The sequence below is a fragment of the Stylophora pistillata genome, chromosome 9, assembly GCF_964205215.1.
Source record: "Stylophora pistillata chromosome 9, jaStyPist1.2, whole genome shotgun sequence".
NCBI classification, from domain to species: domain Eukaryota; kingdom Metazoa; phylum Cnidaria; class Anthozoa; order Scleractinia; family Pocilloporidae; genus Stylophora; species Stylophora pistillata.
In genome coordinates, this window is record NC_142527.1 from 7,696,061 (window position 1) to 7,710,503 (window position 14,443).

The following is a 14,443-nucleotide window of genomic DNA, read 5'->3' on the forward strand; positions in this document are numbered from 1 at the left end:
CGTATGCTCTTGGAATAGTTTCAAAGTCCGGATAGGAGTACTTCACTGATCATAAACACTGACATTTTGCCTTCATGGTGTCCCGAAATGTGCATTTTATATCATAAAATTTAATAAAAGGTCTCCACTGGATAAGGATAAGACAGTAAAAATACAAAGTAAGAAATGTTTGCCGCTATGGGCTAATTTGGCCGGAAGAAGCTTTCTTTTTAATTTTGTGTTCGTTTAAACCATCGTGATCTTCTTGAATACGTTTAAAAGGCTGTAATAAAGAAGAAAGAAACTATATATGAAACGTAAATGAAACAGCGCAGCCGTTATTCACCCGTTTATTGGTTCCCTAAGTCATTTACTGGATTCGCTTTGATTGATATTACTGTTAATAGCACCTCATCTAATCGTGCGTGTGTAAGTCAGGTTAATTCGTTGAGAAACTGGAGATAAATCCACAAGGACTTTCGTTTATAAAGAGGCTGGGTAACTTATGGTTATTTAGCATGAGAGGACGTTAAAAAAACATGATCATTAAAATGGAAACTGCCAAATAAAGTTTTGGGAGTATTAAATCATGATTTACCATAGTGTCGCACATTCTTGAATAATTTTAACATTATAGCCTAATCTATTTTGATACGCATCTCTGTAATCGTGCAATCAACTCGATTCCAGAACTGCTTTGCCCAAATTAAGAAGTTTTTCAGCTTGGGAAATATTCCATCAAATTGTGGCGACGTACGTTACAGTTATGGTGACTGACTTATGTTCGGAGAAAACTTTCCATTGGACGATGGCGATGATATCGAAACTTGCTATGACGACATAACCAGCGGGATGAATCCGGTTTTTCGGTTTTTTTTTTGTTGTTGTTGTGTGTGTGTGCGTGTGTGTGTGTGTGTGTGTGTGTGTTGCAGCTTCTGTTTTAGCAAACTGAAGCACGTGGTTCACAAAAATAATTGTAGGAAGTCGTCACATAAAAATAAAAACTTCCTGGTGTCAGCTCTGTTCCGTAAACACCTTCTAAAATTTCGATTTCAACAACAGCGAACAGTGTCGACCATACCAGCGTCAAGTTGGAATCTACGAGGTATCATGATGACTGCTATATGCACCATATATCCTATCACTTTTAGTGTTATTAATATTACTGAAAAGCGAGTTGCCAATGGTAAGCACATTTTTCCAATACTACATAATCGTACTTTGAATTTCCAATCTCGAATAAGACTAAGAACATAAATATCAAACCATGTCTTCGTCGTAAAAAAAAAAAAAAAAAAAAATCGTGTATAGACTGAAGGCGATCGTACTTGCACTGTCACTGGCCATATATTTTTCAAGCGGGGATCCACTCCGACTATTTCATGGCTTTCCTTACGTTAGGTTTGCATTAATTGCTTTTCAACCACTAGCTTAGGTCTATTTATGTGGGTGAGCTCCTGGTACGTGAGTGCAAATAATTTCACAATCTATTGTAGAGGCCAGGGCGACTGTAATTTACATTACTGCTTTTATGAATTGTTCTTCACCTTTAATTGGTACTATTCCAAACAAAGATATCATAGAGTCATCAGCACATAATTCTGATTCATTTCCTCGTTATGCACGGCTAAGCAAAAGCAAACCTTAGGCTCCTGATAAAAATGACAGCTCCATGGACACAAGTCAGTTTACAGCATTCAAGAAATATCACTGCGATTGCTACTCAAGGCGTTTCTGGCTCTTTTGTTAATCGCTATTATGTGAGTTACAGTGATGATGGAAACAAGTGGAACAACCATATGGAGCAATGGAATCGTAAGGTACTAGTTGAATATATAATTCACTTATAACTGGACATATGTCTGGTGCACGCCTGGTTATTTCATTCATGCTATTTTCAATGGGCCGTGGGGTGGAGGGGAGAAGGGGGTGGGGGTGGAGGGGAGAAGGGGGTGGGGGTGGGGTGGGGGTTGGAGAGGGCGGTGTTGTTTAAGAGAGAATAATATTTATTTGGCGAACACGTATATGAGTATTTAGGTGCAGGGTGCGGCTCGGTAACTGCATATACTTTGTGAAGAGTAAGTTTACAGTTCAAAATAGGTTTCATTCTTTGAATTATTTTTGTTTCAGGTGTTTCAAGGCAACATAGGTGATACAAAAAGAGTTCCTTTCAATACTTCACTCGTAGCTTAGCACATAAGATTGAACCCAACAATCTGCTCCAACAGTTGTGCTCTAAAATTTGAGCTTTATAGGTGTAATTTGACAGCAGGTAAGTGATAATCGAAGACTTTCCAAGTAAAGTACACTAACATCTATCCGTAGCCCCACAAGATCTTGTAATATGGGAAAGCCTCGATTATGTCTATACGTTATGCTTAACTACAAATGGTGCACTTATGTAAACAAGTGCTGCTCTATGAAGTAACAATGTATTCAGTTTTTCTTTCATTTTTCTCTTCTTTTTCAGCATTATGTCAATTTTAAATGGTTATTACACTTTGATGGTCATTAACAGATGAAATAAATTGGCGATTAACCGTAGCAAAGAGATAATTTGGACTACAGGGATACCATCTCGTTCTTATGCGGTGAGGTATGGGAGTCCCCTAAGAGATAATGAAGATATAGACTTTTGCATTTCATTTCTGACCAAAAATATTTTCAGACTAATGACCAACCAGTCACTTTTGAATGCGCTCGTGCTTGATGCAAAACGTGTCCTTTCATTCACAACACTGATAAAAAATCGGGACCTAAACGATCCATTAAGATCACCGATCACTTCACGTGCACCTCCGCCAATGTAATCTATTGCATAACTTGCACTTATTGCAAAAAGATATACATCGGCGAAACAGGCAGAAGACTAGGTGACCGATTCTGAGAACGCCTTCGAGACGTGGAAAAGAATGACAAGGACACATCGAAACCAGTCGCTAGACATTTTAATTTACCTAATCATTCTAAGCAACATATGGCAATCTGCGGTCTTTCCTTACAATTGGGTAGCATGGAAAGCCGTGAAACTCTTGAACAAAGGCTCATCTTTCAAACCGGCAGTCTAAATCCCACAGGGATCAACGAACGCTATTTATTCCACTAATTTATTCGTGTTTTTCTCGTTGCCATGTTCCCACCAATAACGTAGCTCCATTTTCTGCCTTTAAAAGCACACACAACCCACAATTCCTCTATTCGCTCCGACGAAGGGCTAACGCTCGGAACGTCAGCTTTTGTAATCGTTACGGTGGCCAATTTACCATTTTAACTTTGTTGATATATCCAAATTATCTCGTTACTCCACCGACGCAACCCCAAACAGTTTCTTTCGAAACTATCAGCCTGTATACTTTAGTACTCATTATACTTGATGTGGCCGTCAGCACAAGGGACACGCGCATGTGCATTGTATAGCAATGTTAGGACAAATTTATCATTAAAAAATGATCTCCACTTCTCCACTCTCCAAACTTAAAAAATAATCTTATCTCGCTAAATTGCAGTACGATGACCAACTATTAACTTCTCAGCGGGATTCTGATTTACTGTGTCACGCTTTGAACTAATCGAGGAAGTTCTTTGACGAGGCTCCACCTGACTCTGACGTACTTCATTGCCTATGTTTCTTTTCTTCGTTTAATCTCCCTAATGCTACGGTATTTTCCAAACCGCCAGAAAGATATAACTTGTACAACTCAACTACTTTATTGACTGACGTAATAACTACGAAGCGATATCGACAACCAGTACAATAACTATCTTTTTCACTTAGCTACGGAGCGATATAAATACTAATACAATCAGTATCCTTATAACTTAGAGCCCTTTACAAATAATATCACTTAAATCTCAGTGTACTACCGCACAACTCACAGTTCTCTTGAAAATCTTTAACGAAATGTCGACGTCCGTAATTCTTTCTCTCACGTAGCCTTCCACACGACTTTCAATTCCAGTAAACAACTCTGTCCGGCTCTCGCTCCTCTGGGCTCTTCGCAACAGCAGTTATAGCTCACTAAAAGGCCTTCCTCTTTAAGCTAGCGTGACTCCTTATATATCTTTCAGAAAAGTTCTAGAATGTTCTAGAGATCTGTAATATTGCTATTTTTAGAAACATTACACTATGATTACATCATAACAAAAATATGCTGAGTCACGGTTCTAGAAGGTTCTCCTTAAAGTTCTCGCTTAGTCATCATGACTAAATGTTCTAGAAACTTCTTCGTTCTATTTTTAATAATTACGTAACGCAACGCACTCTAGAAAAATATGGGCGCTCTCCATAACACTAATTATTAATAATCCTCGCCTACTATTGATAACTTGTAGAAAATAATAATAACTTAATATTTATATTGCGCAAAATAACATGTGGATATGATCAAATGGGCATCACAATACTTTTCGGGGGACTTTGGCCGGACTGCATCAGCAGTTTACAAACAATCGAAGGAAACTTATTTGAAGATGCCCCCTTCCCCCAATTCCCAGTAAACAGGACAGACCACATCAGAGGAATCTCGAGAGTCGGTTCTTTAACGTCGCTTGCCTAACCAAATTAACTAATTAATAGATGCAGGAGAGGGGACCTACGGTTTATTTGTCCTTATCCCTGTGGCGACTTTACACTTCTCTAACGTGTCATTTTTAACATGTTCGCAAATATTGTGCCCATGATAATACTGGATAAGCAAGTCCGATTTCGGTAATAACATCCGCTACATCCTTTTTCCTTGCTTCATATTTCAAGGTAACCGTTTTCTTCATCGATGAGACTTCCGTCGTCGTCGTCGTTTGCATTCTGCTCTGGATCTTACAGGACTGTGTCTTTTCTTCCTTTCAAAGCAGAAAGCCCCAAGAAGAAGCTTTGAACCTGGCTCTTCGTTTGACATTCATTTCTGGTGATTTGTTTTTAGATGGTGGTACTTTAAATGACTTGATACGTCGTCCTATGATCCTAGCATTCCAAGAGAGATATTGGGGCTGAAACTCTTAAATACCCGCAGGAACTACAATCTTTGCGTTCCGTGAAACACGTAGACATTTTTGTGTGATAAATTTCTCAAAACATATCAATAACTAAAAACCCTCTCCTCTCCGCTAAACAAACACGTGAGTGACAGACTTAGTTATAACGAGGGGGTTGGATCGAGACCTGCCAGAACCTTCACACCTTCAAAATTATGGAACAAGGGGAGAGGGATGTTGACCCATGTCAGCTCAAATACCATCCCCAATTTCTTTACCTCAGTCCACTCATAACTCTCGGTTCTAACTCGTTACATCAACTACTTTTTAGTTACAATTGACATACCCGCAAACAAATGCAAGTCATTGAACAAATGGACTAGTTACCATAATCACATCACGCAATATACCAAGCCGGGTTTGGTGGTAGGGAAAGATTGAGCTCGTCCCTCAAGAACGTTGTGGACTGTAACAACATAAGATCTCTACTGACAGCAGCAAATGTTCAGGAAGGAGGGCCTGTGGACTGCATTCCGTGTGCTAAACTTCGGTAGAAACTGCAAGATTTCTTATTAAAGGTTGTTTTGTAAATAATACCTTAACGTACATGTATTTTAACTTGTTTGTGTGTCCTTTTAAGCTACACAGTATGTCTGCAATGACCAGAATGCTAAATTGGATTCTTTAATATTGATCTTCTCCACTCTGTACGTGGCTCTTGACCTGATTCAAGGAAAATTATCGAGGAAGCGCCTTCCGATCTCCATTGTTTACTTTGTAAGTTATTTAAGCGTTATGACTGATCATGTTTATGCAACGTTTTAGAGCAACTCGCGATTTATTTACTATCCAACCGTTATGAAAACCTAAAATACTTTACGTAGAAGAGAAAAGGACCGAGTTTGAACAGTCAAAGACATATCTTGGTCATCTTTCAGAATTATGACAATTAGCTTTGAAACGGGCGTGATTAAGTAAAGACATTGATTTGGGTTGTTTTTAAGATGATGGGGAATGAAAGCTAGAGACATACTCGCAGGTTGGAAGCAATCGGTGACATCATTGGTGTATAATATATTCTCCGTTATGCTTTTTTAGCCCGATTTAGGCCTGAATTTTAAGAATTCTTTCTTTTAAGTTGTCTAATTTTTGACATGCAAATTAAGGTCGAGGCGAAGGGTCTCTTTTGATCACGCTGGTACGAGTAAGATTTCAAGTGAAGCTCCCATATTTTTGTCTGTGAACTGACTGAATATAGCTTACAACTTGAAGCAAAAGAGAATTCCGTGAACTACACTATTACAGTCGTAGCGCGCTCGACAAAAGATGTGAAATTTACACTTTCGATCATTGTCTGCACTTCTGGTCTGGCCAAAAGTCTATTTTCGCTTGTGGCGAGACAAAAAAGGAGAATTGGAAAACAAGCAAACTATTTTTTAAACATGTGTCCTAAACCCTTTTCATAGTAAAAAAAAATAAGGAAAATTTTTTGTGGACGGCAAGTCGAGTGGACCGCTCCTACCGGGAGTGGCACTTAACATACTCAGGAACAAGTATTTGATTCACATAATCAATGCCACTGTTTTCTTTGACTTCTTAAGTTGATTTCACAAGGGAAGTGTATGTTCGGGAACCATCGTCTTCAGAAATCTGAAAAAGGTTCAGTTGCATTTCACAGTCAAGAAGCGTCAGAGTGGAAAATGAGTGTGGGGAAAAAAGAAATGAAGAAAATGAACCTTTTGTATTGCGTATTCTTCATTCCTTCTTTGTTAAGATTCATATTGTGTAATTCTAATTTCTTTATTTGTGTAATTACCATCATTGTCTCTGAACACAGCGCGGTATATACACCTTCCCGTTAGACTAACGATTAATTTCGGTTTCTTCCATTCTCTCTTCCATTTCTCGCCGCAAAGCAAAGCAGCTGGACACCTACACTTGAAGCATTCAGCGGCAAACTCTCTTGAAAGTGATGTTGATTCCTGTAGAGTGACAGCAAACACATAAAGAAAAGGAAAACAGGAAAAGGATTCAGGTCATGGATTCAAATCCTGTACAACCTTTGACCTTTCAGGCCTTATTTTCACTACTGCTAGTGGTGCTCACTAATTACTGCGAGTATCCCTTTTATATTCATTTCTTTAACCGCAGTTCACATGTACGATTTTCATGTATTCACAATCATACAGTGTGGATCCAGGTTAGCCATCGCATCTGCATGAAAATGGGAATAAAATGACTGCCAACAGGGAGACATTCAAACATAAGTTCAAACAACTGAAAACGAGCAGCACACCCTATTTATTACTAAGTCTAATGAATAATTATGATATCTATACAAATTGAATGAAAACCCATTTGCCTTTATATAATCTTTACATTTTCTTCTGATGTTAAATTCATGGGAGGAATAGCGATTTCTGCATCGATGGGCTTGTCTTTGATGAAACCTGCTGTGCTAGTCATTAAAGTAACCTATATCAAGTGTCTTAGCCTTGTTATCTTATTAATCTCTGTGATCAGGCAGAAGGGAATATAGAAAGAGATTTGTTTTCGGTATCATATGTAACTACGTCTAAACAAAACCATTCATGCAGAAGACGAGTCTAAGGGTCTCAACCTATCCTAGAAGAGGTCAATATGATCTGGAATGACATACTGGAGAGTATTATTTTCTCTCTGTGCTACTGGTTGTCATCATATGAAAGAAACTTCCTCGTTTTCCCCCGTAAAACCTGTGTTTTCCTTTATTTTGTTTGTTTGTTTGTTCGTCTTTTTTCAATGTTCTTTACTGTAATAGCCAAATACGTATAAAAAGGCAACACTAAGTATTGAAGGCTGATAACCACTGATTGAGGTTATGAATCCTCTTAGGTGGCTGGCTAGGTTCTAGTGTCAGCTGGGGCTGATTAGGCGACCTACTTGAGGGCGTTAAGGACGGGGAATAACGATCGATATTAGGGGACAATGAAAGGAAACCGCCAAAATCAACATATTCATTACCCAAAACTTTTACTTTGATATTTGGGTTGACTCTAGAACCGAGAGCTATGGCTATGCTTGAGAATTGCTGCCGAGGGGAGCTCTGAAGCTGTGTACCTTGAGTGATAGCTGTCATTTCCCCTTGAATGGCCCCGCTGGAGGACATTTAATACAAGATTGCCTTCGGGATGAATGGAGTCAGGCATTGGGCTGTCGGTTCATTCTCGACAGCTAAACGACTACAGCCATTTTGTTCGGTTCCGTTGTCTGTACTTTTTCCTAAATCTGGATAATGATATGCTTTCCAGACTACTTTAATCGTTAGTACGTTGCTTGGGCTGTGCCCGCGTCCGCTTATCTCATTTACACAGCTTTATCGTTTTCATGTGGAACGTAACGATGGTCAGTCATTGGCTCGCATCGTTACGGTTCTATTAGGTTTGTTCTATTAGGTTTGTTACCGTTGATCTCCAGGCTCTGCGGTCGTCTTGGTGGGGTTGCCACATTCTTGTGGCGGTGGCCGATATTGAACCCCATCTTTGCTTAAGAGACTGCGTGATGTTTATTATATCAATGTTCTTGATGTCGGGTGAAATAAAAGCGTCACTTTGTGACCAATTTATCCCACATTAGCAGCTATTATGTTTATCTCCCGTCAATCTCGTCAGCAAAGTGGCTTGACGGCACGCAGACCGTCGGTCCCGTTTTTGTGGAGATACGCGGGTTTCGAGATAAAAAGTCGCTTTTTCACACGTCCGAGAAGAGATCTAGCTGCACAATTATTCTTCGCGGCAAGTAAATATGGCATTATATTAGTACAAAACTGTGATATCATATAAGCTGTTGCCCATTGTCCTTTAAGGAACTATCAGCTACCTGGCTTTTGTCATTTTTAAGAGCACTGAGAAGTTTTCTATCTTCCCATACGATCCAAAGGTCTTTGTTGCTCTCTTGAATCAGGCCAATCGAATATCAAAAATGGGTGCAGCAGAGAAAACGTATAACGTCTGAACAAGAATATGCAAACAGTATATAATCTCTTGTTCTGAATCATGACACGTTTTAGCAATACACTTAGCCTTACTGGATTTACATCAGACTGAATGAATGATTGAAATAAAAACAAGTGAAATAGGAAGTACTTACTTTATTGCAGTTTCATTCCTCAAATAAGATAAAATACTATTATTATCACTTGATCAGCAGGGATTTGCTAAAGCAAAGGCATAGAAAAAACCAGGAAAGATTTATTACTCGACGTTTCGGGGTCATCGTGACTCCATTAGCAAGAGACTAGTTTAAAAACATGCAAATAAGGAAAGGTACAAGAATAGCATAAATTAGACTGAACGGCTTAAACAAACACCTTGGCGCGGATGGAATCCGTTTGCACGTTCAGTTTTGGCTTACGCATGCGAATATACAACATTTCATTAACAAGGCAATCAAATTTGCCGTTGCATTTCGTGATGACGTTGAATTGCTCGATCAAGCGTTCAGGCATTTCACTATTGTGCTGGAGGTGGTAGTGTTGCATGTTTTTAAACTAGTCTCTTGATAATGGAGTCACGATGACCCCGAAACGTCGAGTAATAAATCTTTCCTGGTTTTTTACTTTTATTATCTGTAATAATAAAGAAAATACGCTGAAAAATTCAAGAAATAAATGTCAAGGAGATAGCAAGAAAGAACAAAGAGTCAGTTACCAAGCTAGCTAAGAGAGTTAAACAACGTGCCAAGTCACAAACGCTAGACCACATCAAACAGAAGTGGGAAAGCAAAGCCATGCACGGACAATATCTGTAGAAAATCATGGAAGCAGATGTGGACTTTAAGGAAACATATAATTGGCTGAAAGGAACAGGATTGAAAGCTGAAACTGAAGACTTTTAAGTCTTCAGTAAAACAATAAGACCTCAAGACCAAGGTTTAGCTACCAGATTATACCACCATAAAATCATAAAAGACGGAACTAGTCATCTCTGCCGGTTATGTGATAGGTATGACGAAAAGCATCGACCACTTTCTATCTGGATACCCGGAGTTAGCCAAAACCGAATACATAAAAAAGAATAACAACGCCGCAACTGACATGCGCTGGAAGATCTTAAAGCATTACAACATCAAAGCAAATGATGAGTGGTACGAGCACCAACCAGAAACTGTTACGGAAATTGAAAAAAACTACCATTCTCTGGGATATGCAAGTACACACCGATAAAACGATCAAAGCTAATAAACCTGACATTATTATTAAAGATAAGCAAGAACAGACATACATGCTGATAGATAGGGCAATCCCCTCCGACCGAAATACATCAGTAAAAGTAGCAGAGAAACTGTCCAAATATAAAGATCTGGAAATTGAGATTACGAAAATGTGGGGATTAAAAACAATAACAGTGCCTGTTGTCATCGGGGCACTTGGAGTAGTTAAGAAAAGTATCGAAAAACACATTGACAAGATACCAGGAAAAATTAACATCACAGAACTTCAAAAGATCACCCTCCTAGGATCAAGCCACATCCGAAAAGTTCTATCGATTGAATGAAGACCATGACTACCCATTGGAGCCTCAGAACCTGGATTGGATCCGGCGCTAATGGTGTAAGGACAGAAGAATCAAGAAGAATCAGAGATGATGATAATAAAAATAATAATAATAACAATAATAATAATGATAATAGTTAATATTAATAATAATAAGGGGCTGTATATGACGTCTCACTTTGGTTTACGCAGGGGAAAACTTCGCTGATTCCCAAACCAGTTTTTAAGCGATAACACCAAACCAATAACGTGCTTGAACACAATCCTCAAGTAGTACACGTCATTTCTCCTGGAACTCATAGATGAGCACCTCAAGAAGTCCGATCTAATGTAGGGAGATCAACGTGGTGCGAAGGAAGGGTGTAGCTGAACTGGTGATAACTTGTTGATCGATAGAATGGTTGGTCAGGATAGTCAGCGTTGGAAGCGCAACGTGAGCATGGCATGGGTGGACGTACGGAAAGCCTATGACAGTGTGGATCATGGATGGCGAATGGAGATGTTTACGATGCATAGGTTCCCAACATGGCTTTGCAAGGTCGCTCACAAGCTTAGTGCCAGCTGGAACACCGGAATATTAGTGCGCACAGCCCAAGGCATGGAGACATCGGAGGTGATAGCCTTTAGGAGGGGACTTCCGCAGGGTGTCGACTTTTGCGCCAGGCTCTATACGGTATGCATGAACCCGGTCTCGTGGATGTTGAAAGCGACTGAAGGCTACAGATTATCTAAGTCGATCAGACTGGTTGTAACTCATCTTATGTACATAGATGATTTAAAGGTCTTTGCAGCGTCAAGAGAGTAGCTAAGGAGCGTTATGGTTGTTGTGAGAGGAGCGATGAAGGACAAAGGACTTGAGTGGAACGAAAGAAAGTGCTCAGTGGCCCATGTGAAAAGAGGGATATTGGAATCGAAGGAGACAGTGAGTGTTTGGGACGGCGAGAGGGAGGTTGTCAAGAGCTTGGGCGAGGGGTCCTATTACAAGTTCTTTGGAGTTATGGAAAGCACTAAACAAATTGATAATCTCAGTCTCCAGATCACAGGCAAGACTTTTTTACAACGTTTATCCTTGATATGGACTAGCCCGCTCTCAGACTACAACAAGGTGCAGGCTTCCAATCAGTTTGTGATGCCGGTGCTAAGCTACTTGATGCACACCCAGTGCTGGCCCATAGCGGAACTCAAGAGGCTGGACAGAAAAGCAAGAACGGTTATCTTTGAGAATGGGGGTAAGCACCCTCTTGGGTCTACGGTCCTAGTATATCTACAGAGGGGGCTTGGGGGCCGTGGGCTGAACAGTTTGAACGAGAGGACAAGCAAGTTAAGGTTAAGGCTGCAGTACTCTGTACTAATGAAGATCCCGCTATGGAGGTAGTAAGGCGGTTTGAGGAGAGATCAGAAGAGATGGGCCGGCGATCAATGGTGAACGATGCCAAGAAATATGCATCTGAGTTTGGGCTCAACTTATCTCTGGTGCATCCCCAACAATTGGTCACATGTGTAGCGAACGATTTCGAAGCACCTGTGAAGAAGATTGGGATATGGTTGAAGACTGCTGCCAAGGAAAGAGATGTTGAGGAACTGAAAGCAGAGGGATGGAAAAAGACAGGGAATCGCACGAGTGAGGATGTGAAGTGCCGCATATGTAGTAATGTGCAGGGAAGACGAACAAGTACGCCCCGCTGCGGTACGAATTAAGAAGGAGATACCCAGAGTACAAGATTGAGCAGCATAACATCATAATAGATGCATTTGGAGGGAGTTCGCGAACGGTCAAGGAAAGGATACGCCAACTGGTTGGAAGAGGTCGATGTCACTAAGTGCTAAGGAACATGCAGAAAGCTGTAGTCTCTAGCTCCCTTGACATTGACAGGACTTTCAAGATCCTATCGGACTAAGTTCTTCCCACGACGTTAGTTTTAAGTATAGGTTTTAAACATTTATCTCCATTTTAGGGTCTATGGGTATACCATTTTAGAACTCTTAGGTTTATTTGTGTCTGAACTTTTAATGTCCTATAGGACTAAGTTCCTTGACGAAGCTAGGTTCAAGCGTGGTTTTAATAGGTTGATCGAACATTTATTTCCTTTTAGGGTCTAGGGGCACACAATTTTTTCAAAGTTTAGCTTTTATCTATGTAGTTTTTTTTTATGTTTAAGGTGGACGGCCGGGCCCCGATGAAGGGAGGTGCAATCCCGCCGACCTACATCTATGTAGTAGTGACGATTGAATAGGCTACGCCTTTGGCTCCGTGTTATTTGTAATCTGAAGCATTCAGAAGTGTGTACTGCATAATAATAATAATAATAATAATAATAATAATAATAATAATGAACAAAAAAAAACAAGAAAAAAAAAAACAAACAAACAAGCAAACACACTACTTTTATTTTCTCAGAAGAGTTAAGGTTTGGGCTGATGGAAAAGTTGTAGCCAGACTACAAACGACATGTACGTGGGTTTAGCCGGCCGTAGTGTTTTAATGGAAGCTACAGACGCCAAAAAACTGAGAACATTTAAAAAAAATTCAATTGAAAAATTTTCACACATAGTCGTAAAAAATGTTAACCTTAAAAACAATTTCTGGTGACGATGATGGAATAATTTTCACTGTCAGCCTTATAAAGCCATCAAACCATTAAGACTCTGAGCTTACCTAAAGTTATTATAGAGTATTTTCTTTAGCCCGTCTTGATTGCTCAATTTTAACCCGATTTGGCATAGAATCTAATAATTTGTTTAAATGTTATTTTTGCAGTGCCACTCGGTCTTACAAGGGAGCATAGTATTCAACTACAGGACACTAAGACAAAAAGAGTTTTCTTTTTTTTTTTTTCGCTTTTTCTTAATTATCTCCCACAACTCTTATCCTAAACTCATCATTTGGCACACTTGACCGTTTGATTTGATTTTTTTTTTTCAATCGAGTCTGCCCCTAGATGACCAGGATAATAGAGAGAGCTAAAAGTAAAATTTTTAAATGGAATGCCAATAAAATCAACTACCTATTTTCCTTTGTTTCTTCCGTAGCAGTATCAAAACCACAGCAAGGATGATTAATGATATCAACAACAATCCTGCTAAGATAGCGATTGTCATACAAAGGATGAAGCAGTTTTTGTCATTCATGAGGTCACCAACGTTTGTAACAACTGGTAAAGTGGTAGTGGAGGATCCCTGGCCCGTCAGCAACAATTGTTGGGAAAAGAAATAACATAAAAATAAAAAAAACGGGGGTAAAAATTGGGTAGTCACTGACCCTACTCGTATACTCTGACATTAGCATGTTTTATTGTCTTTCTAGTTACTTTCCCAAGTACTTGTAAAAAAACGGTTATAAAATCGTGAAAGGTATATATATAAAGAGGTACATTGAAATTGGCGGAAGGGCCAGGTTACACTTTTACGCTTCGTCAAAATCTTATGCTATCGATTCTTTGACCCAGACTTTCTCTTGGATTTGCCCAAAAGCGACTACCTGTTTTTGACAGTTACACGAAGAATGCTATCTCTGAAAGAAAAAAGAGATTCAGAAAACAGAAACGACAGAAATTCATTCGAATTAAACGAAAAAGGAAATCAATATTCTGAGGACGAAAAGACTTCAACTGTCTCCTGGGAAATTTCCGATTGTTACAACTCTCGCTATTCATTATTCCAGCTACTCTAAAAACACTCTTTCAGCCATACCTAGCCTTCTTTTAAACATTTTGTAATTTTTTTTCTTTCGTAAACTGAACTATTTAAGTCGTTTGGGTCAGGATTTGAGCTCTGCCACTTGTCAAAAGTCAGAGGTTTACCGTTGATCCAATTCCATTTCCCTGTTGTGAAATTTCGCTCCAAGCCTTTAAACCATTCACCAAATTTACTACCTACTTGGGTTTGAGTCTTATTCTTGGTGAATTCCCATTCTTGCTCTGTTTCCATCTTCACAAGGGCTTTGCTGTTACATTAACAGTT

At 39.4% G+C, this 14,443-nt stretch overlaps 1 protein-coding gene and 1 pseudogene across 1 annotated transcript; both read left to right on the plus strand.

The window, feature by feature from the left end:
* Positions 1-10,118: 10,118 nt before the first annotated feature.
* LOC148723033 (uncharacterized) lies at positions 10,119-10,484 on the plus strand. The gene has a single exon (XM_088732904.1). The coding sequence runs from the start codon at positions 10,134-10,136 to the stop codon at positions 10,482-10,484; it is 351 nt and encodes a 116-aa protein (XP_088589030.1). The 5' UTR covers positions 10,119-10,133.
* A 996-nt stretch (positions 10,485-11,480) lies between these two features.
* LOC148723034 (uncharacterized) lies at positions 11,481-12,181 on the plus strand (annotated as a pseudogene).
* Positions 12,182-14,443: the final 2,262 nt, after the last annotated feature.

Bases quoted from the DNA above. Each gene is read 5' to 3' on its own strand.
- LOC148723033 (XM_088732904.1), top strand. From the start codon at position 10,134: ATGCAAGTACACACCGATAAAACGATCAAAGCTAATAAACCTGACATT.